The sequence below is a fragment of the Arachis ipaensis genome, chromosome B6 (assembly GCF_059453495.1).
Source record: "Arachis ipaensis isolate K30076 ecotype BB chromosome B6, ASM5945349v1, whole genome shotgun sequence".
Lineage (NCBI taxonomy): Eukaryota > Viridiplantae > Streptophyta > Magnoliopsida > Fabales > Fabaceae > Arachis > Arachis ipaensis.
Genome location: NC_142441.1, coordinates 35,996,553 through 36,023,322, shown reverse-complemented (window position 1 = coordinate 36,023,322; position 26,770 = coordinate 35,996,553). Strand labels below are relative to the sequence as shown.

At 35.0% G+C, this 26,770-nt stretch overlaps 2 protein-coding genes across 2 annotated transcripts; one reads left to right on the top strand and one right to left on the bottom strand.

Annotated features, from left to right (window-relative positions):
* Window positions 1-13,758: 13,758 nt before the first annotated feature.
* LOC107648648 (DNA-binding protein S1FA) lies at window positions 13,759-15,492 on the top strand. Its single transcript, XM_016352450.3, has 2 exons — window positions 13,759-13,934; window positions 15,071-15,492. The coding sequence occupies exons 1-2, from the start codon at window positions 13,878-13,880 to the stop codon at window positions 15,272-15,274; spliced, it is 261 nt and encodes an 86-aa protein (XP_016207936.1). The 5' UTR covers window positions 13,759-13,877; the 3' UTR covers window positions 15,275-15,492.
* Window positions 15,493-19,417: 3,925 nt separating this feature from the next.
* Window positions 19,418-25,250, bottom strand: LOC107648647 (PLAC8 family protein). Its single transcript, XM_016352449.3, has 3 exons — window positions 24,749-25,250; window positions 24,056-24,258; window positions 19,418-19,915 (listed from the first exon to the last, which is right to left on the bottom strand). The coding sequence occupies exons 1-3, from the start codon at window positions 25,008-25,010 to the stop codon at window positions 19,673-19,675; spliced, it is 708 nt and encodes a 235-aa protein (XP_016207935.1). The 5' UTR covers window positions 25,011-25,250; the 3' UTR covers window positions 19,418-19,672.
* Between the last annotated feature and the right edge of the window lie 1,520 nt (window positions 25,251-26,770).

The following is a 26,770-nucleotide window of genomic DNA, read 5'->3' as shown; positions in this document are numbered from 1 at the left end:
TTTTTCTTTTCTTTTTCTTTTGTTTTTCTCATTTTTTTTTTCTTTCTATATACAAGAGCATCAATGCATAAGGTTTTACATTGATCACTACATGAGTATGTACCCAATTCCCAATATTTTCAATAACAATACAAAATACCCTTTTATTCACCCAATGTCCCAAGGTTCCCACACTTGAATGATACTCACACACACTAGCCTAAGCTAATCAAAGATCCAAATTAAGGGACAATTATTGTTTTTCGCTTTAAGGCTTGTAATGTGCTAAAATAAGAATAAGTGGGTTAAGCGTAGGCTCAAATTTGGCTAACAAAGGAAGATAAAAGGTAAGGCTATTTGGGTAAGTGAGCTAATAAAATGATGGCCTCAATCATATAAATGCATGAATACACAAAATAATGGACATAAAGAATCAAACAAATCAAAGATTACAATCATAGAAAGAGAATAATGCACACAAGAAGGAAAAATAAGTGGTTATAAGATGTAACCACACCGTTAGGCTCAAATCTCACAAGCTTGTGTTCTTAGCTCATAAATCATGTTCCACAATATATATAATTCAAGCAAGTTCTATGAAAAGTTTTCACTCAAATCAATTGACATGCCCTATAGATAGAAATCTTGAAAAATTCTCATTATCTTGACTAAGCTTATTGTGTATACATATGCAAAAATAAGAAAATGCAAGTAAAAATCCTAAAATCCTAAAATGAAATGCAAAAGTGTTGGGATTAGAAATTTGTCACCCAAGATTGCCGATCGGTCGGACGACCTCCCCACACTTAAAAGTTTGCACCGTCCTCGGTGCACTCAAAGATGAGCAAGGGGGTACGACGAATCTCCGGATTGCTATGTGTTCTTTCTTCCACTTCCATGGTTGCTTGTGGTGCATTCGTTATGAAAAACAAAAATATAACACCATAAGATGAGAAGATATAAAAGCAAGGAAGCATACATTGTTGGAATGAGGTAAATCACTAGAATGAGGTGAGTGAATTAGTGTGACATTAAGAAATATTAGGTGTGTGAATTCTAAATTGCGCGGTTTAGAACACACATTAGTATAAAGAGCTATGTCACAAAAGAAGCATGCACTGTACTTATCCTAGTGTGCTTGAGATGCTTTAAGTAAGCTTGTAAGGTAAGACAAGCATTAGAGAAGCATGAAAGCATTCAAGTCAAACATATGGATGGATATAATCATGAAATACAATGCATTAAGGTAAATGCACAACATCATCCATCAAGAGGTTGCCTAATCGAGGGAAAAGGATCCAAATCACATGGTGGCTAGCTACAATATGCAATTCAAAAGAGTTATAAGCTTGAAGACAATTCTCATCACTTGGTATTTTTTCAAAAGGTAAGCATGAAGAACTCAAAACCAAGTAACAAAATATAACCTCAATCATGGAATCCAACAAAGATTATCTAAAAACATTCATGCTAAAATAGCATTTAGGCAATAAGGGATATAGCAATGTATAGTAAACAAAGTCAATACTCCAACACTCATGATGAAAAGAGAGAAAATAAAATGAAAACTAAACTAAAACTAGCTAATCAACTAACCAACTAACTAACAACCAACTAAAATAAATGGTTATCGATGGTGTTTGGAAGTGTTGGATGAGGGGTAGGAGAAAGGAGAAGGAAAGAAATAGAAAGAGGAGAAGAAAAGAAATGTGGTGAAGGAAGGAAATCCGCGTGTACGCGCGCATGCCGCGCGCGCGCGGATGGCTTATTTCGAGAGTGACGCGTACGCGTCATGTGCGCGAGCGCGCAAATAGGTTTGTGCGAAAGGCACAATGTTGGTGCGGCGCAGGCACAACTCTCTGGAAAAATGCATGGATGGTGGAACTTCTCATTCCATGCGTACGCATGCATGGCGCGCTCGCGTGGATGGTCCAAAACGCTTGATGCACGCGTACGCACGTAGTGCGCGTACGCGTGGATGGTGCTCTGTTTTTCAAAATATTTTTAATTTTTTTTTTGGTATGTTATTTATTTATTTATTTATTATTATATTTTATTTTTTTTTATTATTAAAATTTTTCTTTTTTTTATTAAAAGAGAAAAGGAAAAAAAAATCTTTCAAGAGAGGAAGAAAAAAATGAGAAAGAAAGAAGAAGAGAAGAGGAAAGAAGGAGAAAGGAGGAAGGAGAAAAGCAGGGTGCAAATCCGCGCGCGCGCGCATAGCGCGCTCACGCGTGGATGCAGCAGGGACGATCCGCGCGTGCGCGCACAGCGCGCTTACGCGTCGATGAACTTGTGCTCCCAGCATAATGCCGGCACAACGCACGCACAACTCTCTGGTTTTTGTACCAGAAGTTGCGGAAGTGCAATGTGCGCGCGCGCGCACAGCGTGCTAGCGCGCCGATGGCCTTTTTTTTTTTTTTTTTTGCACCAATCTCAGCATTCTAAACCTCCAAGCATCTACCAAAACACCCTAAAACCTTATTTAACATACTAAACCACCAATTAAACTCAACTATCTAAACAAAACATGAAATTAAACTAATTCTATCAATATGTACAAAAGAGAAAATGAAAGGATTTTACCATGGTGGGTTGTCTCCCACCTAGCACTTTTGTTTATTGTCCTTAAGTTGGACTTATGGGGAGCTCCTCATCAAGGTGGCTTGTGCTTGTATTCATCTTGGAACTCCCACCAATGCTTGGTTCTCCATTGTGCCCCAAGATTCTTCATGGATTGAGCCAAGTCTTGATGGAGTTCTTCATAAGCTTGGGGCTCCCAAAGTTGATCCTCTTCTTGTAATCCGGGATCCCACACTTTGTTTTCACACCCGTCTTGAGGTTGATCATCATTATTAGTCCAACCGGATGGTGAGTGAGGTGAATTCTCTATATAGTGGCCAACAATCCTCCTAGACCCATCTATTTGAGCACTACTCCAACCTTTATATCTCATGTTTGATGCATCAACCATAATGAGCCTTGATTTGCAACGCCAACCACGAAACATCTTTCGCTTACGCTTCATCCCACAAAGGATCCTAAGTTGACCATCCGTTTCAAGCAAGCCATACTCAAGTGGGACAATAAAGCTAATAGAAATGAATTTTACCCACTCAAGTGGAGGAGTAGATGGCCACCTAGGCAAAGATGCTTCCAAAGATCTTGACAAAGCATAACCAACCCCCGTTCTTCTATTTCTAGGGACTTCCACCTCTTCACAAGATTTCTCTAATTCAATCCTTTGTTCATTAATAATCAAACTATCTAAGCCTTTTCCCTTAATCAAACTATAATTGGGAGGGTGAAAGGAGTTTACTTCCACAACCTTTTCAAATGCACCGGGGGAGGGTTCTTCAAGTTCAAAGGATTCTCCGCTACTAGGACTTGATGCTTGCTCTTTATTGCCATGGGAACTCAATTCTTGCTCTATCCCATCCAAGTCTTCATATGGAATATGCCTTGGAAGGTGTGCACGTTCCTCCCTAGCATCAATTTCAATCATCTTGGAGGGGTTTTCTTCAACTCTATGTTTCCATGGAAGCTCCGCATCTCCTAAGTCTTCTACCACTTCTTCCTTGTCTTCAACAATTAAAGCTTCCTCCAATTGTTCCAATACAAAGCAACTTCCCTCATTTCCCACCGGAGTTTCCAATCTCTCCTTCATGCTATGTCCTTCATTCGATTCTCCACATGTAGCCATGGGAGTTCCTTGAGTGTTCAAGCATTGGGAGGCTAATTGATTTGTTACCGCATCCAAGGTGGCCATGAAATTTTGCACATCCCTTTTCATCTCTTCTTGCCCTTGAACAAGAACACCAAAGGTTTCATCCATTAGAGATTGGGGTGGGTGGAAGGGTTCATTAAATTGGGAGGAGGGTTCATAGTAGGAAGGTGGTTCTTCTTGGTAGGTTGATTCTTGTTGGTAGAGTTGTGGTGGTTCTATGTTTCCCACTCTTTTCACTTATTGCACAACACACTCCATGGTTGCTTGAAATTGATCCAATGCTTCCTTGAGACGATCCCTTGACTCTTGTTCCTCTTGGATAATATGATTAGGATCATGTGGCTCTTGGATCAATGGATATGAGTATTCTTCCATGGAAGGTTGTGGTGGAAAGTAGTATTCATCTTGTGGTTGAAAGTTTTCATATATTGGAGGTGGTTCATCTTGGTAATAATGTGGAGGAGGTGGCTCTTGAAAATATTGATGTTGGAATGGTGGTGGCTCCATATGTGGTTCATATTGCTCATATGGTTGTTGGTAGGATGGATATGGATTAGGGTCATATGAAGGTGTTTGTTGAAAATAGGCTTGTGAGTGTGGTTGAGGGTCATGTTGAGGATATGACTCATAGGCATATGGTGGTGGTTCTTGAAAATCACAAGGAGATTCACCATAGCCATTTGATTGATATGCATCAAAGAATGGCTCTTCCTCATAGTGCATTGATGGGGGTTGTTGCCATGAGGATTGATCGTAAGCATATGGCTCTTCCCACATTTGATTGTCCCATCCTTGATACACATCTCTATTATAGTCCTCATCACCTACAACATGTTGTAACCAAACTCATAGCCAAGGTGAGAATTCATGATAGCAAGAGGAGAATGAAAACAAAATCAAATAAGAAGCAAGAAAATTAAATCCTAAAACTAGTAAGAGCTAACAAAAGCAAACATATTCACACTATTCACATATATACAATAACCAATAACATAACACCATTGCAACTCCCCGGCAACGGCGCCATTTTTGACGAATGGATTTTTGATGGTCTAGAATTTCACAAAGGAATTCTCGTTGCAAGTATAGTTTCTAAACCAATCACTAATCCTTTCATACAAAAGATTGTTTGTCACTAAAACAAACCCCTAAAATTAATAACCGAAGTATTCAAACCTCGGGTCGTTCTCCCTAGGAATCACAATAGAGTGTCTTGTTATTGGCTATGAGTTATTTTGGGGTTTTGGATAAGAAGCATGAAAAGTAAATGGCAATGAAAATAAACTAACAACTATAAAAGGCTCTTGGCAAGGTAAGAAAATTAGAAGTCCTATCCTAGTTATCCTTCTCAATTGTGATGAGAATTGTTTATTGCTACCACTTAGTTAACCCTTACTAATTAAAGGAAAGTCAAGTGGATGAATTGACTTGAGCCACAAGTTCTAGCCAACTCCCAAGGAAAGACTAGCTTTAGTGTACTCCAAACCAATTAGCAATCTCTCCAATTATCAATCAACAAAGGAATTAGATAACTCAAGTGTCACTAATTACTCTACCTAGGCCAAGAAGAACAAAATCTACACTAAAACTAAAAGAGGCATTTCAACAAACACATAAAGTGCAATAGAAGTAAACATTATTAAATGCAAGAATTAAAGGAATCTACAACTAAAAAGGCAAGAGATCAACAATAGAAAAGCAAAGAAGAACAATTATTATGAATTACCTCCTATTGAATTGAAAGAAAATGGAAGGAACAATAGTAGATCTACAACAAAACATAAGAACAACATAAAGGAAATTACAATAAAAGAATGGAAGAAGATGAAGGTAGCAACAAAGAATTGAGAGATAGAAGGAGAAGAAAGCAAAGATTAAAACCTAGATCTAAGAACTAAACCTAATCCTAATCCTAATTCTAGAGAGAAGAGAGAGCTTCTCTCTCTAGAAACTAATTCTCACTACTAAACTAAGCTAAACTAAACTAATGGTAACTAACTTCTAAAGTATGAAAAGTATGGAAAAGTCTCCAAAAGTATCTTTATTCCCCCTTCAATCCTTGGCTTAAATAGCATCAGAAATGAGTTGGATTGGGCCCACAAGGCTTCAGAATTCGCTGGCCACGTTTTGCTTTAAGTGAACCATGTGCCACCATCGGCGCGTCCGCGTACCGTGCGCGTACGCGTCACCATGCCTAGTTCAACCATAGCAAATCTTATATCGTTTTGAAGCCCCGGATGTTAGCTTTCCAACCCAACTGGAACCGCATCATTTGGACCTCTGTAGCTCAAGTTATGGCCGATTAAGTGCGAAGAGGTCGGCTTGACAACTTTCTGGTTCTTCCATTTCTTCATGAGTTCTCTAACTTTTCATGCTTTCTTTCTTCATTCCCTTGATCCAATCTTTGCCTCCTAATCCTTAAATCACTTAACAAACATATCAAAGCATCTAATAGAATCAAGGTGAATTAAATTTAGCTATTTTGAGTCCTAAAAAGCATGTTTTCACATTCAAGCACAATTAAAGGAGAATATACAAAACCATGCTATTTCTTGAATGAATATGGGTAAAAGGTGATAAAATCCCCAAAAATCAATACAAAACAAACCGTCAAATTGGGGTTTGTCACCTCTCAACTTTCTATTAATTAACTTTCAACCCCAAACTCTTTAATAATTGCATTTTGACCTCAAAATCATCAAAATAAATGTTTTCACATCCTTCTAAAAATCCAAAATATTTTTCCAAAAATTCATCAGATTTTCACTTGATTTTCAGCTAGTTTTTCAATCTTTTTGGTAACTGATTTTTACCTGATTGTTACCAAACCAAAGAGAAACGTTTAAGCCATCAAATACACATCAAATAAGTATCAAATATCATGAATTTCATGACTGGAAAGCCACGTTTTCCAGCAGCAGCAACAACAACTTCAGAACCATTAAAAACTTGATTCTCAAGCATTAAACAACAAGATCTCATGATCAAACCATCACACAAACACTCAAAATCAAGCTTCAAGCAACAAGATCTGATTTCACACTTCAAGAAAATATCCAATCATTGATTAATTTACAAAACCTTACCTCCTTTGCTGCTGCCCAAAAGTTGAACCCAAAACAAGCTTCCAAAAGCACTTTTACGCATATTTTAACATCAAAAATAACTTTAGAACCATATGAACTATGAAGGCTGAAGCTTTATGATGATGAAAATAAGGTTATTCTCACCTTAGGGCAGCTAGAAATCACATGTTTTAGAGCTTATGGTGAGTGAACAAGAGATCCTAAGAGAAAACATGAAGAAAACATCATTAGCTTGATTTCTCCACCATGGCTGAAACTTCAAGGAGGAGGAGCAGCCATCATACCTTGATTTAATCCTTGAAAATTGTCATAGAAATGAAGAGGAGGAAGAGATGAATACTTTGGTCGGTTTAGATTTTTGATAGGGGTTTTAGTTTGAGAAAGAACGGAGGTTGAAGCTCAGGTGTTCATGGAAGTTTCATGGAAGTTCTTTTACTTTATCTCATGGTGATTTTCGAATTCTAACTTGTTTAGAAAGTAAAAATTATAGCAATGATGATACATGAGAGAACGTGAGGTTTGGATAAGCATTATCCTAAAATTTGGTGTAAAAATATCTCAAGAAAGGATAATTACTGAAGCTAGATGTGTTAGAACACAAGTATTTCTTACTTTCTCTTAAGGAACCTTTTCTTGGAGAGCAAGAAAGGAAACACGTGGTGGCTAACTCTGGAAAAGCCACGTGTCACAGGGTGCTGACTCATCAGAGTTTAATAATAAAATATCATTCAGAAGATAATTACTAAAACTAGATACATCAGATTACATTACTAAAGGATAAGCATGAGCTTTACTAGTATAAATGATACTAGTAACATGATAATCATGAGGATAAAAGATATATGATAAAGCATTAGCATTGCTAAGTTCATCTAAGAATGTCGGTATTATCCATTACCGGTAGATTTCTAGCTCAGTTATTATATTACTAAACATAGATCAACATTAACCACAACAGAGGAAATAATAATATAATTTTTTTCTCGAAATTCGAGACCAGCTCGTCACATAGAGACCAACCACAGAAATCAGAATTTTGAAATTCGGACCCGAAGTGGCTAAAAAATGCAACTTTTCACGACGTGCTTACTTAGATCAGGAGAGGTGTCTGGTGCAGTCAAGCTGCTGACTCAGCAGCTTGATGACATAGCACATGTGCAGCAGAGGTGCTTTATGCACTAAAATTCTTAAAAATTCCATAAAAATTCCGTTTGATCCCAAAAAAGCGTCGTTTCTTCGAGGCTAGGCCGTTACACATATAAAGGCAAATTGGCAATGTAAAGGCAAATGCAGCACCGTGAGTCAATCCAGAAAGGGCATAAAAGTGGTGGTTGAGGTGGTAGCTCAAGGGCAGAGGCATGAGGAGGAGGAAGCAAAGGCAAAAGCAGCGGTGGTGGCATGCAGAGGCAACAACAGTGATGGTGGCAGGTAATGGTGTCAATTGATCCCAAGACCCTAGGGCTGGCTCTAAACCCTTCAAAATAATTTCAGCCTATAGCCCTAAAAATTACAAAAGCACATTTTGTAAGCCTTGACCCTAATTAAGTCTCCTAAAAAAATTTGAAACAAGGCTGGCCTTACAAGCCCTAAAAGCCCTAAAATCAAATTAGTGACTTCCTCCTCCCTGAGACCCTGACGAGTGACGACAAAACCTGCGTTGAAACCTGCTGAAGACGAATTCAATGCTCTCCTCTTCCCTGACGCAGTGCTCTTCTTCCTCCCTGACGCTGTGACACGTTGCTCTTCCTCCTCCCTGATGCAGTGCTCCTCCTCCTCCCTAACACCGTGATGCGGTGCTCTTCCTCCTCCTCCCTGATGTGGTGCTACTCTTCCTTCCTGACGCTGTGACACGGTTCTCCTCTTCCTCCCTGACATAATGCTCCTCCTTCTCCTTGGCCCTGTGACATGGTGCTCGTCCTCCTATCAGCAATTCATCTTGTTTCTGCTTCAGAGAGTGTGTGTTTCTACTTCAGAGCCTTAGAGGTGACTTTCTTCTTCTTCCCTCCATCTCTTAGAGTTACTTCCTTTCTAGTTTGCTTATTTCGGCTTGATTTCAAAATGGAATTTTTTAAATTAAATTAGACTGATTTAATTGATTCATTAATTTTCATCCATTTTATCAATTGTTTATAATTCAATTATTTTATGTGGAAACAATCTGCTTGATTAATCTTAATAGTGCATGAATATTAATAATTCAGATTAATTATGTTCTTTCTAACTTGATTGTTATTAAATGCCTAATTAATCTTAATGGTTCTTGATTAATCATATTTTTCTTTCTCTTACGTGATCTGGGTCATTGAGTTTTGCATCCTTTTGTGATCTCTTGAATTTGCAAGTTTTACTCCATATAATCCAAAATAGTAGGAAAAAATTATGTATTTATGTTAGCTATCAACAACTACATATGTGTCTTTATTTTTGTGTTCTTCATTTTTCATGTTGAAATGCATTTTAGGATGTTTTCAAACTCACTTTTTACCAACCAAAATCATGTAACAACACTCCTTGTCTCATTTTAATAACCTGAACGAGACAACTTAAGATCATTCTGAATTTTGAGATCTTTGTATTTCTGCCATTCAACCTTTTAGCATCTACAAAATAGTAAAATGTCTTGTGATATTTTCATATTTTCTATAAGGAATCAAACTAATGTACTATAGTTAGATGAATGTAGTTCCTAGATCGATTCCTATTGCACGACCCTTATGTTTTTTTTTGCCATTCTTCAATTCTTCTTTGTCAAATGCAATGTATAAATGAAATATGAATATGCTAAATAAACTCTTTACTAGGTAGTATTTATTTTATGACTATGACTATACTTGCATTGTGAGCTTACCAAACTTATCCATTGGTGTAAAAGTTTATTATTCTTTAAAGCTTAATAATTAATATCCCCTTAGAACGAGTGTCAACTTTTGTGCTATAAAGGAATTAAAGTTTGGACCTAAGTTTTTCTTTAGCAATCTAAACAAGTCCATGCCTATGATCTGCGATAATTAATTGTATTAGTTGGAAATGTATTTGTGTTAGTTATTACTTGATATGTTGACTCTTGGTTGATCAAGCTAAAATTTGAGCTAAGGTGCTAGTTGTATGTGGGTCTAGTTAATCTCCACTAAGTTTGAAGACAATCTAATTAGTGTATATGTAGCTAAAAGGATTAGCATAGTAGCACTGTAGCAATTGCATATGCATATTTAGATAAGATGAATAATTAATATAAATCAATGAATGTTGTTGTTATTGTTGCTGTAGAATTTTAATACACATTATTTGGATACGATTAGAAAATTTATAAACATGGATGATGAAATTGTTTCTGAGATTCCTGTTCAAGTTTCTGATAGTGTTGATTCTAGCAAAAAATCTAATATTTGGAGGTTTCTTAAGAAGATTGAAAAAGACAGAGATGATGTTGAAAGGGCTGCATGCAACTTTTGTAATCATGAATACAAAATTGGAAAGAATCCGAAAACTAAGAATAGTTACGGGACTTCTTATCTGAGTCGTCATATAGTTTCTTGTAAATTCATACCCCTCAGTATTAGAATTGATAATGATATAGAGGGTCTTCCAACCAAAATTGACCAGAATGTTCATCAGAAAAAACTCGCTCAGGCTATAGTAAAATATGATCTTGCAATTAACTTTGTTAAGTATGAGCGTATTAGAGATTGGATTAATTACATTTGTCCAACGATTGTAATGTCTTCTAAAAATACTTTAGTACCGACCTTAAAATGTTGAGTAATCTTAAAATAATTTACTCAACAAAGAAAGAGAAATTAAAGCAGATGTCTAGGATACCTAATAGAATTTATTTGACATCTAATGTGTGGACAACATCTACCACTAAAGGATATATTTGTCTGACAGCTCATTTTGTTGATGAGAATTGGCGACTAGTGAGTAAGATGTTGAATTTTTGTCGAATAATTCCTCCCCACACTGGGACTAATTTGAAAGTAGTCTTATTTAACTCTTTGAAGCAATGGGGTATTGATAAGAAAGTATTTTCTATTACTTTAGATAATACTTCTGCAAATATAGCATGCAAAATATCTTAAAATCTCATCTACGTAAGCAGAATAGTTTGCTTTACAATGGAGAATATTTTCATGTATGTTACTTCGCTCACATTTTAAATTTGATTATGCAAGAAGGGTTAAAGGTGGTTGCTGAAGTTTTATTTAAAATCAGAGAGTGTGAAATATGTGAAAGCTTTAAATGGAAGAATGGTGAAATTTAAAGATTGTATGCAGTAAACAGAAATTGAAGAAGGTATTGGTATAAAATCAGATATTTCAACTCGATAAAACTCTACATATATCATGTTGGAAAGTGTAATTAGATTTGAAAAAGCATTTGACATCCTTAATGTTGTAGATAGAGCTTATAAACATTGTCCGACAAATGAAGAATGGAGCTTAGTAAAAAAATGTGTGAATTTTTAGAGTCATTTTATGAAACTACAAACCTCATTTTGGGTTCATCATATCCAACTTCAAATTTGTATTTTATGCAAGTTTAGAAAATTGAATGCCTTTTGGAAGACAATCAAATTTGTGATGATGCTATTTATTATGAACATAACTGTGAGAATGAAGGTGAAGTTTGATAAATATTAAAAGGATTATAGCACCGTCTTGCCTTTTGAGACAATTCTTGATCTTCGATTAAAGTTAACGTTCTTCAAGTTTTGTTATAAAAAATTAGATCCTTCAACCTTTGAATTGAAGGAAAATGAAATATTGGAGAAATTTAAAAAGTTGTATGGATATTATATAAATATTTTTAGTGGTTCAATAATTTTTCAAAATAGTAACTAATCTCCTAAGTCACCTAAAGAAGGAAGACTTACACAAAAAAGTAAAATGGTAATGAAGATATTTAATTCTAATATAGTATTATTTTTCTCCTATTATGTTTATTCATTACTTAAATAATCTTTATACTACATCTTTTAGGAGTTTAGAGAATTTGACTGTGAAACTCAAATTTCTACGGATAAAGATGAATTAGAGATTCATCTAAAGGAAGGTTTGATTCACACCAATGAAGATGATTTGAAGTATGATGTGCTAAATTTTTGGAAGACTAATGAGGATAAGTTTTCCACTATGTCAGTTATGGTCGGAGATATTTTAAGTATTCCCATCATTACGGTAGCATATGACTCTGCATTTAATATTGGTGGACGTATTTTAACAAAATATAAAAATTTCACTCTTTATGAGCATGTCCAAATGCTTATTTGCACAAAGGGTTGGTTATGTGGATTTGTTCATGATGGTAAAAATTTGTGTATTTTTTTTCAAATAACGTTTTTCATTGAGTTTCTAATTAATTGGTTGATTTTAGATGATGACATTGGTGAAATTCATGAAGAAGAAGTGTCAACGGAATCGAAACATTCTCCTCAACATTTATGATTTTAAATGATGGATTTTTGTGTAAACTTTACTTTGATTTTCTACTAGAAACATTATTGATGGTGGATACTAAGGAGAAGGGTGATGAGATAGTGAATGACATGTTTGATTTCTTGATGTATATAGTTAAAAGTTGGATTTAATATGAACAATGCACATTATTTGATATTTATTTTTTAACTTTTTTATTTTCTACACATAAAAACTGACAAAAAAGAATAGAAGAAGCTAATAATTTTTAATAACTTTTATATGTGTTGCTGATATAAAGAGCAATATTAAAAAAAAAAGATTAGGTGGCTCGCGAATTGGTCCTAAGACTTTTGGCCCTACAGGTTTTTTAAAAATTTGACCCTATTAGCTATAGAACATTTTGTTCTTTTGACACTATAAAATAGGATCAAGCATATTGACGCAAATTATTTTTGATATTGGGGTGGAAATGGTGTTTTTTTAGGATTATGGATAATAAATGTGTTATTCTCAAATGTGGAACTTTTTTATTTAAAATATGAAAATCGGACCCTCCAATTTGTTTGGGAATAAAAATCGGACCATCCGATTTATAAAGAACAAAAAGTCGGACCCTCCGATTTGTAAATTTTTTTAAAAAAAAATCATAACAAACAAATAGGACTATCCGATTTGATATTTAAAAATTTTTAAAAATCAAATTACAAAGTAATAGTAAGTCCAATTACTGATTTCTATATCAAAATAAAACACATGCACATACTAACAGAATTGAATTGCACACATTTATTTTTCATAATAAAAATTTTTAGCCTATTCTTGACACCACTAATGACAGATAAATGAAAAGATGAAAAGATGATGATGGTAGTCTTACTGTGCTGCTTCTGATTTTGGTTATGAGAGAGACCGAAAATGTGCAGAGAGGGTTGGGAGAGAAAGGAGAGTGCAGGTTTAAGGACAAATTTGAAAAATAAAATATTGACTAACAATTGTTATTAACAAATTAACAATAACAATAAATTGAGAGAAATTAAACGTTAGTGGTTATTTGTGAAAAATTTTGAAAATGTTAAAGATGGAAATATACTTTATAAAAAAAATTATGAATGACTGAAGATTTAACCTGTCAAAATTAGTTGTTGCATTAAACAAAATTGTATGATGTCTTATATGGAGTGTCAACAAACATGTTAACTCGTCCATTTATTTTTTTTGTTTTTTCTTAATCAATTATCCAATGGGCCTACTTAGCCCTTAACTACTGTGTCCAATTTATTAATTTGTTCAAATTTCAAAGCCCATGGTAGACTTTCTTTCAGCTGACGTCCACTCACCAAATCCAAGATATACTAATCAGGTAAGTATCTTTCTCCGCGTGTTTTATTTTCTTTTCCTTAATTTAAGAGATGGCTTTAATTAGTATTTTGGTGTTTCTAAAAATAAAATAAAATAAAAATTAAGAGCGGCCAGTAAATTTGCGGCAGCAGTAATGTTTGTTACACAGCTCCAATAGTCAAAATTTTTAATCTAAATTTCGTGTGGTTTGGTTTTGGGCTTAACTCTTAAATCCGTACCTTTTTCTCTCTCTCTTTCTCGAACTTTCTTCACTTCTTCTTCAACCCCCTTTTTCGTTCTTCTCTGCGACCAGAACCTTCAGCTTCATCCATGGCTGACGAGGACTTCGATTTCACCGATAAAGTTCCTCCTTCCCTCGATCGCGCGGTACTCTCACTTTCTCACTATCAATTACGAACCTATGTTTTTTTTTCTTTCTGATTCTGCTCTGTTATTACTTAGATCTGATGTGCAATCTACTCATTTTGTACACAATGTTCCTCCTCGCACGCATGTTGAGGATTAACATTTAGATCTTAGGATCATGATCAAGCTTTGCATGTGCTCCTGCTATGTTATATGCGTCTCAATCTCTCGGATCGCTTGATACGCTTCAAGTTTGACAGATTGGCTGTTTTTTACCCTAATTTTGACTTGATTCTCATTTGGTTATAAGGAGAGAAAAATGTTTTCTTTTTTCCCTGTTGTTGATATAATGTGATTGGAAAACTGTTCATGGTGGAAATGTGTGAATTATTGTAGTGCAAGTTAAAACATGTAATTTTTTTTTTAAAATTCTATGCAGTGTTCTTAATTTTTATGTTCATTTTAAAAGGAAAATTAGCTTTTGATTTGTCAACGCCCACCAGAAAAATTCAGCTTGAGATTTGAATGTTCTTCTTTTTGGTTCCGAAAATCTCAATTAAATCCCTGCATATGTAAGAGACTAAGAACTCTGTTTTATCTTATGCCTCTTTGAAATGCATGAAATTCATTTATAAATTAATAATATTCCAGTTTCATGTAAATGATTTAGTTTGAAGCCATTGTTTTAACGTTCGGCATATACTGAATTTGTGAAGAATAGAATACTAATGCGATGGGATCTTCCATTTTATTTTTGCACACTTCAGAGTTTGACATGTTCTTCAATATAACTTCATGGATTAGTATGTAAATGATTTAGTTTGAAGCCTCTTAGGCTGCAATTACAATTTTCCTTCAATTAACATCTTGCGATTTAGGTAAACCGTTATCATATTTTGGGTCTGGAAGTTTTTCTTTAATTTTGGGTTTATTACTCGTTGACATTATTCACAAGTTTAAATAAAACCTTTATGGTCAATCTCAAACAGTTCTAATCATTGTTTCAAATAGATCAAATGAATGGAAGCTCCCGTTTGAGGAAAACTGGAAAACTATAATTGCATGTCTATTTTCCTTTGGAAACAAGTATATGTTTATTGCATAATTGCATTTACGATGTCTTTTTTTGCTTATAGCCATTCTTTCGTTCCACGTAGGGAAATTCTGCATCCCAAGGGTTCAACCCAGGCTTAATAGTTCTCATTGTTGTTTTTGGGTTGGTGCTTGCGTTCCTCATTGGAAATTTTGTGCTCTACACATATGCACAGAAGAACCTCCCTCCGAGAAAAAAGAAGCCAGTGTCAAAGAAGAAGATGAAGAGGGAGAGACTGAAACAAGGCGTCTCTGCACCTGGAGAATAAACACAGTCTCACATTGTGTTCTTTGGCTAATATACTCTTACGAGAAGTTTTCCTTGTTTTGTGGTGTCAAGAGTTAATGTTAATTTCATGTTTCTATCCTGTGAGTTATTGTAGTGAAGACCTTTCAGAAAAAACAATGCTATCGTGGTTAGCTCATCGATTGTTTTCCAACTCGATATTGGTCATTTTAGAAACAACAATGCTATGACAGTTCCCAACTCTGAAGCTAGGACACTTCATGTTCGCATCAGGATAGATTTCTGGCATGCCGGTTATGAGTTCAATTAGGTATCTTTTAAAAGTTGTACAATATTCAGCCTTGTATTACAATAATTTTGAAAAAAAATAAAATAAACACATCTAAAAATTTTAAATAAATTTAGTATCTTTTTAAAATTAAATATATTTAAAATACAAATTAAATAAAATTAAAATTTAAAATTTAAATATACATCTAAAAATTAAATTAGTTAGAATTCAAAATTTCGAATTTAAAATTCTAAAATAAATTTTAAATCATCTTAAATCACTAGTAAAATCTTTGCTTCTTAAAGATTCAGAGCTGCAACGTCTCTCCCTCCTCATCTGTGGCCACTTTCGTCTTCTCCCGCGTTGCGCACTCCTCTGTACGCGCTCTTTCCCGCGACGTGCACTTCTCCTGCGCACACCCCCGCGTCTTCAATCGATGGGCTCCTCCCTGTCTCTGGTCTCCTCCTTCGCGCCACGTACAACCGCCCCCTTCTCTCGCGCCTCTCCTGTCTCCTCCCCACGTCGCACTTCTTCTATCTCTGGTAATTCTACTTGCAAAATTCTAAAAATTTGGTTGAGTTCATTCATGAAGATATGTTATCCTTCTTTTTCTGCTTAATAAAAAGTTCTATTTTTTTAAATTTATGTATAATATTAGAAGTGTCTGGATTTTTTTTCTTTTTTTTAAATGTATTTGTTATTATAATTTTTTTTGCACTCATGTTTGATTTGAGAGTTGTAATGTTAACCTAATTTGGATGTGTCAATACTTAATTTTGGATGTGTTTATGTTGTTCATTATGTTCTTATGTACATATATAAGTTTTTTTACATGAGTTTTGGATGTGTTGATAAAACATTTAGAGTGCATTCTTATAAGTTTGGATGTATATTTGAGTTTAATTTTTTCTGTATTCAATATGTAATTTAGAACTATAATGACAATAATTTAGATGTGTTAATAAATAATTTTGAATGTATTTATGTTGTTTATTTAATTTTAGATGTGTTTTTGACATGAGTTTTGAATGTTTTGAATAAAAAAAAATAATTGAAGTGAGTTTAATTGATTTTGAAAATTTCACTCATTTTTTAAAAATTAGTACACGAAAAGTTCTTACGAGTATTATGATTTGGTTTGCAAAATCCTTTTTTTTATTACAAGTAGTTACAAATTTTACGGTGACAAGTATTTAAAATAAAAGTGGTTTCTTAAAAATAAAAAATATGATTAATTAAAAAATTAAAATAATAAAATATTAAATTTAAAGGCTGAATAAAGGCTGAATTTTATTGTACAAGTAGCATTTTTCGACGTTTATTTGATACTCATTCAACACACTATTTCATGTGAATATGTCTTAACAAAAGAATAAAGGAATATCTTCTCAAACACGTTTATACACACCACACACGACACTCTTGTGTCCTACATTATTCTTCAGATATTTTTCAAATAAGTACAGAAATAATGAGTGTTATTAATTATTAATACAAAAATATCTAAAATTTTTTATATAATTATAAGAGAGATTAAAAAATTAAATTATAGTTTAATATTAATAAAATATCAAGATATTATAAATTATCTAAAGTTTTTTATATTTTAGAGAGTTTAGTTTTAATATACGAATTACCAGTAGTTTAAAATGTTTTATATAGATTCATTTATATTATTTTTTTAGATAATTATTTATGCGGATAAAATAAAAGATTTTGCTACCTAACATGATGTTATACAATTAGAAGCACGCATAAAATAGCATATCAAAATTATATTTTATATGTAGGCCACAACTTTATATCAAATCAACATTTGAAATTTGCATATGTAAGTGTCTAATATCCTATTATGACTTGTGTGTTTGTGTGTGATTCATGAGTTCCCAATTCAAGAAAATAAATTTAATAGTCAAAATAGTCTCTAAAAGATACTTTGATCTTTATTTTCGTTTCTGAAAAAATAAACTAATCGAATTCGTCTCCGAAAGATAACCAAAAATAAATTAATCAAATTCGTCTCCGAAAAATAATCAACTTAGTCATGTTTGTCTTTCTGTTATTTTTTTTATTAACGGTGTTAGTAGAGAAGGACGTGGCAGTTACATTTTTTTTATTTTGGTTAAAGCCTGGAACTAAGCAAGTCCAAACCCGAAAAATGAACCATACCACTACCCGACTCGATTCCCTACTAAAACTCCCTCACTAATCGTCTTCCCCTGCTCCTTCATGGTGGAACACTGCGCGAATCCTCCATGGCAACGGCTCTGCCATCACTGCCTCGGTTACGGTTGGTCCTGTTGCGGCCGATGACTCTACTTTTGTTGCCTCCACCCACGCCTCTGCTCCCGCTACCGACGCCTTTGCTCGCGTTGCTACTGCTGACGCCTCTGCTGCCTCCGCTGTCTCTGCTTCTGCCGCCGATGATTTCGCTGCTGCCGCCGATGATGCCGGTGTGATCTCCGAAGTTGGCCCCCATCTCCGCTTCACTTCTGCTGTCGCATTCACATAGTAGCTATGCTTCGAGCTTCTCCATGCGAAGGAAGAACGATGAGGCAAGTGTCTTGTGAAATACCCAGATGGAGATGACACCATTGTCCTGGCCGGAGACGACGGATTCGAATTGAAGCTACCCAAGGGGGTGGTGTGAGCCAATTCGAGAAGCCAGAGTTATTATCACTGCTTGTCTTGTTCTCTTCTGGTTCTACCTAACCCCACTTCTTCATCCATATATCCACTTCCCATTGATAAATCAAGAGAAGAGAGGGACAACTTCCCAATTGATGAAACAGAATTCTTGTTGTTGGCATCATTAATTTCACGTTCCATTGCTATGTTTGACTAAGCATCCATGAAAACCTTTGGTTTATCAGATTGGAAAGTTTCCATAGGAACCAGAACAGGGTTAATGGAAGTTTGAGAGCGCTTGTTTTGTTGTTGATCTAAGCACATTCCAAGCTCCAGAACAGACACACTAACAATGCTCTATGACTACTCTAATGGTTGCAGATGATATGGTGATCTTCTTTGTCTTCGTGATGGTAGGTCATGGGTTAGAAAAGCAGAGAGGGAGAGTGAGAGTGAAGAAGAATCTCAGACTGTTTTAAGGGTAAAACGACGTCGTTTAGTAAGCTGTGCTGTCACTTCACATTTCAGGTTAGCAAATGTTAACGGTAGTGTCAAGAAACTAACGGAAGGATGAACGTGACCAAGTTAATTATCTTTTGGGGATGAATTTGATTAATTTATTCTTTCGGAGACGAAAACGGAGATTAAAGTATCTTTCAGGGACTATTTTGACTATTAACTCGAAGAGGAATATAATCATACAAGAGAAAATGGTAGAAAAGAATTTGATGAAATGTGAGATTACCTATGATCAATACATAAGGGATAAGGCAAGATATAATTTTGAATCGCAGCCTGTGGTAGCAAGAGTAATCATTTTAATAAAGCAACTTCCAAATCAATGAGAGTTGCATTTCGACTCCTAGGTCCTAGCATAGCTTAAGGGTAGCTTGTATTGAGCCAAGAGATGGAACAGACACATTCATTAGCTTGGTGGCAGTTAGGAGCATATGAGATCAACGTTTGCATGATTAACAGAAAAAGGTGTTTTGAGTAAGTGATTGCCGCCTGGTATTACACATCTTACATGATTATGTTCGGCCTAGGATTCAGTATCCCATCATAAAGAAGGATAAAAATGTTTGCAGAATGAGCAATACAAATGGCATTCTCAGGAATAAAAAATATTAGCTATACTCCTTAATAATAAACTAATAATAGCTAAATTAAAGAACCAAACGTAACAGGATCCATGCCCTCAATGAAGAACATTCTTAATTCTTTTTGTTCAGTTCATTCTAAACGATTAGTCAATTACGCATAGACTTGAGAAGAAAAGTCCGTCCCATATCATTCCGATAAAAAATACAATAAATAGGATTATACAAATATATTTATATGTTTATAATTATCATACATAAAGGTAGAGAAGCAAATTAAATGAAGTTTCATGATCTTGTTTATTCAAAAAAATAGAACAAAGATCCTCTTCGTACAAAAGTATAACACGGTACAACAACAATTTATAATGGGCAACAGTAACATACACAGGACTAACACTTCCAGGATGAAGAAGAAATCTTAAGCCCCACGTCCCATACTCTGCTCCATTGGGGGAATCATAACCAATACCGGTTGAGCATTAAAGCCTGGATGAGGCAACCTGCGACGGAGCTCACGGCCCTCTTGACAGAGAGCGCATGCATGACAGAAGACGTGAGTTGCCAAGTCAAATGCTGTTTCACACTGTTCGCGCTGCACTTCATCTTCCAAGAAGCTTCCACAGCAGCCACCACATGACCTATTAAGTGCCTCACAACTTCCCTGTATCCAGAAAACCATAAATATTTCACACGAAATATAACATATCGATTCAGTATGGTTTTGTAAGAGTGAATAAAAAGGAAAAATTACAAGAGAGCTCAAGGTTAGTATACTTAAGAGGAAACATACTCAAAATAGCCAAGTGAACACTAAGGTTGTGTTTGTTTAAAGAAACTAGGACTGGGACTTGATATCATGTTTGGTGATCAGAAACTGCTACTATAATTTCAGTTCGGGACTTGAGATTTCAGTCCCTTTAATACCTCCAGAAAATGGGAACAAAGGGGATAAAATTTCTGGAGATGAAGATGGAAACATCTTTCTTTCCAAATCTACCCTTATTCAAGACACACACACACACACTCTCTCTCTCTAACTTTCCATGCACAAAATCCATCCCTCTCTTTACACATATATATTAAATAGCACACATGCTTTGCTTACAGTAATCAAACAAGTTTTTTTTTTTTTTTCCTTTTTTTGTAGTTTAATGTGAAAAACAAAGACACAAACACACTTCTTTTTTTCTATGTAGGGGTTGGCAAAGTCAACATGCAAGATTTTTGAGGGTGCTGATGATTGAGGTGCTTGTTCTTCTCAAGATACAATCTTTCTGCTGAATTGGGTTCTGGGGTTGATATGTGTTCAGGAGGACATTTTCGTCATTTTAGAGACAAGGGGCAGAATATATGCTCTCCTGTACACGTATCAGGGGTGGAACTATTTCAGAGAGTTGAGTTTCTTTTTAGTGAACAAGAAATTGAAGAAAAGCAATGAAGAACAAAGAACAGACTCATAGTTTGTTTGGAATCGCACTCTTTGACAGACCAAGGTGGCAGCAATTCCTCATTTGCTCTTATGGCTGCTTCTTTGGATACCTTGTTCATGGCATCTGTGAGGTTAGTTACAACCATGATCATTCTCTCGCTGCTCTGTTTGCTTCTTATACTGTTTTATTACTACAATGGTTCTTTGATGTTTGCTGCAGTTTTCTGCAATCCATATTTGAGGAAAAAAGTACAAAACAGATTTTTGGTGTTTCTTGTTTCTTTTTGTGTGTAGAATAAAAAGGGTTTAATTTAATCAACTTGTGTTTTGTTTGATTTGGAATTTTCATCCCGTCTTGTTTTATAAGAATAGCTTCTTTTAAATAGGAACGTTTAAGTAATTTGTTATTTTAGTCTCCATATTTATCTCAAACCAACTTCAGACATAACTCAGTTCTGTACACGTTAAACCAAATACAATACGGAGACTTAATTAAGTCTTTGACTCTCAACCTGTCTCCCTTCCGGACACAGCCTAAGACTATGTTTACAAAGACTGGAATTGAAACTGAGGGATTGGGACTCAGTATTTTGGTGATCAGAGATTGGAAGTAAAATTTCAATTTCTGGTTTAAAATTTCAGTCTTTTTTATACCTCCAGAAAATGGGACAGAGGGAACTAAAATTTTTGGAGATAGGAATTGAAGCTTTAACAACATTTCTTTCCAAATCTCCACTCACTCACATGATACTCAGACATAACTCAATTTTGTACACGTTCAACCAAACACAATTCACAGACTTAATTAAGCCTTTGTCTCTCAATCTTTGTCTCCCTTCCAGATGCAGCCTAAGACTATGTTTACAAAGACTGGAATTGAAACTAAGGGATTGGAACTCAGAACCATGTTTGGTGATCAGAGATTGGAACTAAAATCTCAATTTCAGGACTTAAAATTTCAGTCCCTTCAGTACCTCCACTCACTCACATGATACTCAGACATAACTCAATTTTGTACACGTTAAACCAAACACAATTCAGAGACTTAATTAAGCCTTTGTCTCTCAATCTTTGTCTCCCTTCCAGACACAGCCTAAGACTATGTTTACAAAGACTGGAATTGAAACTGAGGGATTGGAACTCAGTACCATATTTGGTGATCAGAGATTGGAACTAAAATCTCAATTTCAGGACTTAAAATTTCAGTCCTTTCAGTACCTCCAAAAAATAGAGACAGGAGGAACTAAAATTTTTGGAGACGAGAATTGAAACTTCAAATAATATTTCTTTCCAAATCTCTCTCATTCACTCATTCACTCCCTGCTCTGTTTTCTTCTTATACTGTTTTATTATTGCAATGGTTCTTTGATGTTTTGCTGCAGTTTTCTGCAATCCATATTTGAGGAGAAAAGTGCAAAACAGAATTTAGTGTTTCTTGTTTCTCTGTGTAGAATAGAAATGGTCTAATTTAATCAATGTGTTTTTTTTATTTAAAATTCAACAATTTCATCCTGTCATGTTTTATAAGAATAATTTCTTTTAAATGGGGGTATTTTAGTATTTTTCTTATTTTAATCTCCATATCTATCTCGAATCAAACATGATACTAATTCTCTGTCTCTCAGTCTCTGTCTCTCAATTTCAATCTCCCTTCCAAACGCAGCCTAAGGGATGAATAACTGGTGGAGAACAAGCATAGAGACCATCACTAATACCATGTTAGGGACTTGGGATACTATGGGGTGCTCAAAGTCTCACTTCGGGTAGTATGGGATGCTTGATGTTGTATATAAAGAGAGTGATTCTTTCCCTTTATCAGCTAGCTTTTAAGGTGTGGTTTCCCACTTTCTTTAGATACTTAACAATGGTATCAGATCCTTGGTTGTCGGCGCCATGGAAAGGGCTACCTAACCGGCAGTAAAGTGGTTACCGCTGGGTCAGTGTCGATAGAGAGAAGCCGTCATGGACGTTGGCTCTCCAAGGGAGGTGTATTGTTAGGGGCTTGGGAATTATGGGATGCTCAAAGTCCCACATTAGGTAGTATGGGATGCTTGATGTTGTATGTAAGGAGAGTGGTTCTTCCCCTTTATCAGCTAGCTTTTAAGGTGTGGTTTCCCACTTTCCCTGCATACTTACATACCACAAGAGGATTAGAAAGCTCTTTGGATAGTGTGAATAAAGGTATAACATAGAGAGATATGAAAAATAGAGAGCTGGCAATCCGAAGAGAGCCCCCCTTCTATAAGATGTGGAAGAACCCTTTTATAGCCTCATGGTCTCCAACTTGGAGACCAAGCCATTTTAGAAGGAAAATGTTCACTTTCCCATGTGATAGACATTTCACCACTTCTTATCCCTTCATCCAAGGCTAGACATATAAGAGATAAGTCTCCATAGTGTTTTAGGTCTTTACTTCCTTGGTTTATGGTGTTTTTCCCAAATGGGTAAAAGGAGGCAAGGTATGACATTAGATTTCAACTAGATAACTATCTCTAAACTCCAAATCCAACCAATCCACTTTCACCTAATTTTTTTTTCTTTTTGGTCACGCACTTTCACCTTATTTAGTTCCCATTCAAAGAGAGAAACTCAATCCATTGGGTATTTATTGGGCTTCATCATCTTGGCCCAATATCCACATACGAAGCCTTACACTCTTTTTCAGCCATGCCTATGCCACAATAATAATTCATGAGGAAACAACATATATTTTTGGTGTAGAACCATCTGTTAGCGTAGGAACATGACTTTTGTGCCTAAGGAAGAGGGTCAAAGAGAGGGAGGGAGGGAGACAAAAAAGTAGAAGGAAGGCAAAACTAACTTTACTTATATGAATGTGGACGTGGATGTCATCTATGAAGCAACGCAATAAATAAATATAAGCACTACAGTTTTGATACAACCAAAATTGTACAGAACTTCAAGTGCACTGACTGAACTATTAATCCCTGGAAAACCCTCAAAAAATTCAAAATAAAAAATAAATTGTTCACTTAATTCAGCTTATCTCCAAATCTTAATTATACACATGACCCAAATAATAATAATACGCAAAAGATTTAGATTAAGTTTATTTTTTAGTACATAACACAAGCAATAATGACTTTATACAGGTTGACCTTGTCTTATTATAACTTATTGTTAGACCAGTAAAATTTTGGACAAACCCCTATGACAAGGATTCAACATTATCAAACTTCTCTAATCCAAATAAATTTTGAAGCATTGCTGAAGCAACAATACAAGGACAACATTTAAATTATATCAATAGATGAGAAAACCTATTTATCTAGTTGTGCTGTCCTACCACACTACACATCATATGAACACTGTAACTAGATAATGAAGGGCAAAGAATAAAGCGTAACTTGCCTCTAAATTGAACTTGCGACGAATGGCAGTACGGCTAGGATAGGAGAACCACGGTGCAAGGCAATTCCAACCAAAGCAGGAATTCCCAATCACATACATACCGGAATACGGCAAGCAATGATTGGCGAATGTCCCAGGAGTAGATGTAAGCCTCTCAACATTGCTTCCATACAGCACACAAGGAGCCACAGCCCCAAGAAGGCCTAGTTCATGCCACAGGTTCATATTCAAACATAGGTAATAAATATTTTAGAGTCCATAAAGATACACTTGATCATTATAATAACACATTAACAATTATAAACATGGCACCTCTTTTTTACTTTCCACAAAATACAATAGCCTATAAGTAAAATAATAACCTAAGTTTGCACTCACACTAGTGGCTTTGGATTGCGAAGACAATTTCGCTTTTCACCTCCAAAAGGTTGAAACTTACAACTTAGATTCAACTAAATAATAAACAGAACAAAGATTAAATTTTTGTGCAGCTGAATTTCCAAATCGACTAAGCCCCACCGAACAACAAATTATAAATGCCAAGAACCTTGCAATTCCAACCGTCAAAATCGAAAACCTAATAGAAAAACTGCTATAATCGAACAAAAGTACCAAAAGGGGGTTCATCCGAAATTTTAAAATGTAATAATCAATGGGCTTTAGAAAATTGAAAATATAAGAGAAGGGTCTTACAAACTTCGAGATCGCTGCTGCAGAAATGGTCGTTTTGACCTACACAAGCGCAGAGGCTGGAGTTCCAGGGGGTGCGGCCCATGGGCTCACCGAGGACGCTGCTGTGGCCCACGGGAAGCCCATCTGCGGTCCAGTCGACGGGGAAGTGGGGAGGTGGCGGCGGCGGTGGGCCAGCTTTCGGATTATCGCTGTGTTTTGGTGGTTGTTGTTGGTGGAGAAGGGGGCTTGTCTCCTCAAGATTGTGTTGCTTTTCAGACGCCATTGTTATTTGATTGATTTGGAGAGACGCGATTGTAATTTTGATTGAAAGATTCGATTTAAATGGGAATTAGGATCTCGGAAGAGAAGAAAAAAAAAGAATGAAAGAAGAAAATTACGAAGGTCGGTGTTTTCTTCTTCCCCCCCGCGAGTTCTTCTCCTATTTTGTTATTTCTTTATTGATATTATTATTTTATTTTTGTATGGTGTGTGGTCTTATTATTCTCATCTTGACCCTGTCACCAAAAAAAATTCACATCAAAACCCCAACACAGCTAAATTCTTTGCTTACGAGTTTCGACCGCGTCAACGCTTCTTTCCTACCACGAAAAAAATAAAACAAAAAACAAAATATGAATTTAATTTCTGCTAGGGACGAGGGTTTTTTTTATCTTAATAAATAAATTAAATATAATAATTACTGAAATAAATAATTTAAAAAATATTTATTGAAATAAATATCTTTTCTTATCTCGTTACCGTTAAACGAGATAATTTTGTACGTATTTTGTACACGAGATATATGTAATTTTTCAATTTTTGTATATCTCATTTAGTAAACAAGATAGATGTTATCTTGTTTACACGGTAAACGAGATATATATATTTATAAATAATTAAATATAATTTTTAAAAATAATAAAAAATATTAATGCTTTTAATTTGACCAAATTCATAAAAATGAAATGTTTCAAATAATAGGAAAGATAAACCGTCCATTTTAAATAATATGGAGGATAGACACAACTAGAAAATAGATTAATACAGACAGATTTATAGACGGATTTAGTCTTTATTACAGACATATTTTTTGTTACCGACCAAATTACCGACGGATTTTGTCCCTCTGTAAAAGTCCCGTCGAAAATTATTTACCGACGGATTTTTTTTCGTCGGAAAATTACAGACGAATTTTTACAAGTTACTGACGGATTTTCCCTCTATAAATTTTCTATCCATTTCCCAAAGGCGACGAACTTTTCGACGGATTTTCCGTCTGTAATTACAGACAGATTTTTAGACGAATTTTTCATCTGTAATTACAGACGGATTTTTCGACAGATTTTCCGTCTGTAAGGTAAAATAGAATTTTTTCTAATTGCAAAATAAACTTGTTTTCATACAAAATAAATATAAATTTAATACAAATTTTTATCTAATTTGTATTCGAATATTTATAATATTTCAAAAAATAAACAAATTCATCGTATTATGAAGTACTATAAACAAGCAAGTCAATATAATTCAAAACATAAACAAAATGTATTGATCATCAACTATAATTCCTAGTATATTGTCCAACCATACTAAAACTATCAGCTATAGTCTTCAATGTCATCTTCATCATCATCATCATCATCATCATAGTCCTCATCCGAAGACATTGAGGGTGGCGGTGATCCTTGACTTCTTCCAGTTGTCTTAGGGCTAGAACTTTTGGTTCCGGATGATGATTTAAATGCAGAGTTTAAAGCAGCCAAAGCTTCTGCTCTTTGTCTTGGTCCTCCTTGATTCAGCCCATTCAATCTATCCTGTGACTGTGAGAGTAGAAAGTATTAGAAAGAAAGGCAAGTTTCAACGGAGTATGAAATCATCATGATCTGTGACTTGATTTGCAGATGTTCAATTTAATTTAAAAATTATGATATCTTTCCTTCATTTTTCTTTTTGGCAAATTTAATTTAAATACTATGATATTCTTTCCTTCAATTTTCTTTTCGGCAAAGATGAAAAAACCTGAACCTGTACCTACCTAAATATAAT